This window comes from Notothenia rossii (assembly GCF_949606895.1).
Source record: "Notothenia rossii genome assembly, chromosome: 3".
NCBI classification, from domain to species: Eukaryota; Metazoa; Chordata; class Actinopteri; order Perciformes; family Nototheniidae; genus Notothenia; species Notothenia rossii.
In genome coordinates, this window is record NC_136901.1 from 38,453,015 (window position 1) to 38,457,370 (window position 4,356).

Here is a 4,356-nt window from a genome sequence, read left to right on the forward strand (position 1 = left end):
TCTGGTCCAAATTTGAACAACGTGTCAAAGGCAATTGATAAGATCATAGCCCATCCTGATTACGACGACATTTTCAACGAAAAACGAAAACGACAACGACATGGCTCTTCTGAAGCTGTCGAGCCCGGTGACGTTTACCAACTACATCCAGCCGGTGTGCTTGGCTTCTGCAAACAGCACCTTCTACACCGGAGACAACAACTGGGTTGTTGGGTTTGGTACTACATCAAATGGTAAGGTCACTGACTACAGACACAAGGATATATGTTGTATTTTTTGACGCTAATTTTAACTTAATTCTGTAACGTGATAATTTTCACGGAGACTTGGCTCAACTCCGCTATCCCAGACTCCGCCATTGCCCCCGACGGATTTATTATTTTCCCCAAGGATTGGACTGTTAATTCAGAGAGAAGCAAGGGAAGAAGTGTGTGCGTCATAATAAACAATAACTGGTGCACAGACGTGGGGATTATTTCTTCGTACTGTTCCCCTCATTTAGAACACCTCATGATCGGATGCCGGGCTTTCCATCTACCAAGATCATTTTCATCGGTTGTGATTACAGCTGTATACATTTCCCTACACACTGACAACAACACAGCGCTGGACAAACTGTTTAGTGTAATCGACAGGACAGAGACCTTACGGCCAGAGGCGGCTTTCATTGTGGCCGGGGATTTCAACACCGCCAATATAAAGGAAGTCCTGCCAAAGTACTACCAACACATCAGCTGCCCGACGCGCCGCGGAAATACACTGGACCATGTTTATTCCCCTTTTCGACATGGATATAAAGCTCTCCCTCACTCTCCCTCGCCCTCCCTTCAGCAAAACAGACCATAACTCAGAGCTGCTGCTGCTGCCTGCTTACAAGCAGAAACTGAAACGGGACAGACCGGTGACACAGAGTATACAGCTCTGGAGTGAGGAGTCAGACTCAGCTCTGCAGCACTGCTTTGAATCTACGGAGTGGTGTGTGTTGAGGACGAACATATCAACACACCCACGGACACGGTTATTTCGGGAAATGCATCGATGACGTGGTACAAAAGGTTACTGTACCTTTTGCTGTAGACAGGGCAGATGTGTGCAAATCCTTTAAAACGGTTAATCCACACAAGGCTCCTGGACCTGATGGCATCCATGGCCGTGTTCTCAGGGTGTGTGCAGTTCCGTTGGCAGAGGAGTTCACAGACATCTGCAGTCTGTAGTCCCCACATGTTTCAAACACTCCACCATTGTTCCTGTCCCCAGAGGGTCTACAATCACCAGCCTCAACGACTACCGCCCAGTAGAACTCACCTCCATCATCATGAAGTGCTTTGAGCGGTTGGTCAAAACATTCATCACCTCCTCCCTCCCTATCTCTCTGGACTCCCTGCAGTTTGCCTATAGAGCAAACAGGTCAACAGACAACGCCATAGCCCTCACCATCCACACTGCCCTCTCACACCTGGATAAGAATAACACATATGTGAGAATGCTGTTTGTTGACTACAGTTTAGCTTTCAACACCATTGTGCCCTCCAAGCTGGTCATCAAGCTCAGAGACCTCTGGCTCAACAGCGCCCTCTGTGACTGGATCCTGAATTTCTTGACGGGCAGACCGCAGGCAGTGCGGGTGGGAAAAAAACACATCCTCCACCAAGATCTTCAACACCGGAGCCCCTCAAGGGTCTCCTCTAATCTCTATTCACACACGACTGCGTGGCCACACACAGCTCAAACACCATCGTGAAGTATGCTGACGGCGCGACCGTCCAGATCGCCGACGGCGACGAAACAGCGTACAGAGAGGAGGTCGAAAACCTGACATCTTGGTGCCTGGATAACAACCTCCATCTCAACGTCAGCAAAACCAAGGAGCTGATTGTGGACTACAGGAAGCAGCAGAGAGAGGGAAACACCCTCATCGCCATCGATGGGACTACGGTGGAGAGAGTCAGCAGCTTCAGGTTCCTCGGTGTCCACATCACTGAGGACCTGACATGGACTCTTCACACTAACACCATCACCGAAACAGCTCGAAAGCGGCTCTTCTTCCTCCGCAGGCTGAGGAGGTTCAACATGGACTCCAGGATACTCTGCAACTTCTACAGGTGAACCATAGAGAGGGTCCTGACCTTCTACAGGTGCACCATAGAGAGGGTCCTGACCTTCTACAGGTGCACCATAGAGAGGGTCCTGACCTTCTACAGGTGCTCCATAGAGAGGATCCTGACCTTCTACAGGTGAACCATAGAGAGGGTCCTGACCTTCTACAGGTGAACCATAGAGAGGGTCCTGACCTTTTACAGGTGCACCATAGAGAGGATCCTGACTGGCTGCATCACGGCCTGGTACGGCAGCTGCACCGCCCTCAACCGTAAGGCTTTACAGAGGGTGGTGAAAACTGCACAGCACATCACCAGGACGGAGCTGCCATCCATGGAGGACCTTTACTCCCAGCGGATCAGCAAGAAAGCCCTCCGGATTATAAAAGACCCCCATCACCCCAGCCACAAACTGTTCTCTCTGCTTCCGTCTGGCAGGCGTTACCGCAGCATCAGGACTAAAACCACCAGACTCAGGAACAGTTTCATCCCACAGGCCATAAGAATGTTAAACACTTGAACTTTTGAAGAACATACATAACATTCATCTGTTTGCAACTCATATATCAATATTCCAATTACTGTATATAGAATATTCTGCACTGTTATTATATTTTTTTGTTTTTACTGTGCTATTGTGTTGAACTGTTGGATGAGCCTGTGACCTAAGATTTTCATTGTCATAACTACAGTGTAGCTATGCACACAATAAAAGCCTTGAAACTTGAATCTTAACGTTTGAACTATCTCTGATTAGATGGCCCCAATGCCGACACTCTGCAGGAAGTGAAGGTCCCAATCGTGGGAAACAATGAGTGCACATGTGCCTACCACGATCTCACAGACAACATGATCTGTGCTGGGTTAAGAGCTGGAGGGAATGATTCATGTCAGGTAACCAACTTTTTGTCTATTTACTCTTTATAAATACACTTTCTTCGGAAATGTCTGAAAGACTTTAACCACCTACAAAAACATGCAGGGGACTCGAGCCCCTATATACTTTTAAGCAATAGAACGTCACTGAGGGAAAAACTTCCAGACTTTGTGTTAAGCTAGGCTAAAAACATAATTGACACAGCCAACAAATAAACACACAGAGTTGAAGCCAAATTAAGTTATTGTAACTTTCATTCAGACATGAAAAAAGCCAGCTTTCGACATAATGACTAAGATAAAGCTTCATACATTTATTTTAAGGCAGGTCAGACTGAAACAAACAAAGAGCCTTAGGGGAATCATGCTTTCATATAACCTCAACCATCAATTTCTTTCTACAGGGAGACTCAGGTGGACCAATGATGATCAAAAAGGGTTCAGTCTGGGTCCAGAGTGGCGTCGTGAGTTTTGGAAAAGGCTGTGCCTTGCCAAAGTTTCCTGGAGTTTACGCCCGTGTGTCCCAGTACGAAGACTGGATCAAAAATCACACTGGCTCTAGCAAACCAGGCTTTGTTGACTACATGTCCCAGGGGGTTGATAGCGACTTGGACTTTGTCTGTCCCACCGCCTATCCCACAACCCAACACCCCTATGCCACCACCCAACACCCCCATACCACCGATGACGGCAGTGTGTTTGGCAGTGGTGAGAGAGTGACCTCCTCACTCGGTCTTCTCCTTATGTCTCTCTATGTGCTTGTCGGAGGCATATAAACATGGAGATGTTGGAGTAAGACAAGTTTAGGGTTTCTGTGCCCAAATGGCTCATTCACTTGATTAGATATGAGCCCTCATTGATTTATCTACTTCTTTGCCTTTAATTTAAGTGTAAAGCTAATCTTGATTCAATTTCTGGTGGAAAGGCAATCATTTTATAACATAAATGGAGAGGAGTGGATTGATGTAAAGTTTGTGAAAAAGATCAATGACTTTGCATTCTCCTGTAAAGAAATGTTTTTCCAGATATAACGTAATAAAAACTAAATAAATCAGATTATTTCCGTGAACTTTTTTTTCCCTTTTCTCGGGTCAGCAGGCCTATGAAAATCAAAAGAGTTTGGGTTGATGAGAGCTTTGAGAATGAAGAAAAACAGTAAAGTTTCTAGCTAGTGCTAACTCTTTCTGGGTTCATTCCTATGAGAACATTCTTTAACATAACGCCTAGTCATTTGACCAATGGTTTGAGTTAAAAATAACAACTGTGGCTCAAAACATATATCTGTCAAGAGCTTTTAAAAATATATAAATATATTTTATACAAGACGAACTACAACTACTGCATAAACCTGAAGACCTGAAAAACTGGAAACTCTGGTTTCTTC

At 45.8% G+C, this 4,356-nt stretch overlaps 1 protein-coding gene across 1 annotated transcript in view; it reads left to right on the top strand.

Annotated features, from left to right (window-relative positions):
• LOC307032891 (transmembrane protease serine 9-like) overlaps positions 1-4,026 on the top strand; it is a gene marked incomplete at its 5' end in the record, with an annotated part of 13,776 nt that extends 9,750 nt beyond the window's left edge. The window contains 3 exons of the mRNA XM_079671170.1: positions 50-233; positions 2,854-2,990; positions 3,377-4,026. Of these exons, the coding sequence (XP_079527296.1) occupies positions 50-233; positions 2,854-2,990; positions 3,377-3,748 (693 nt within the window). The 3' untranslated portion in view covers positions 3,749-4,026. The remainder of the gene's footprint in view (positions 1-49; positions 234-2,853; positions 2,991-3,376) is intronic.
• Positions 4,027-4,356: the final 330 nt, after the last annotated feature.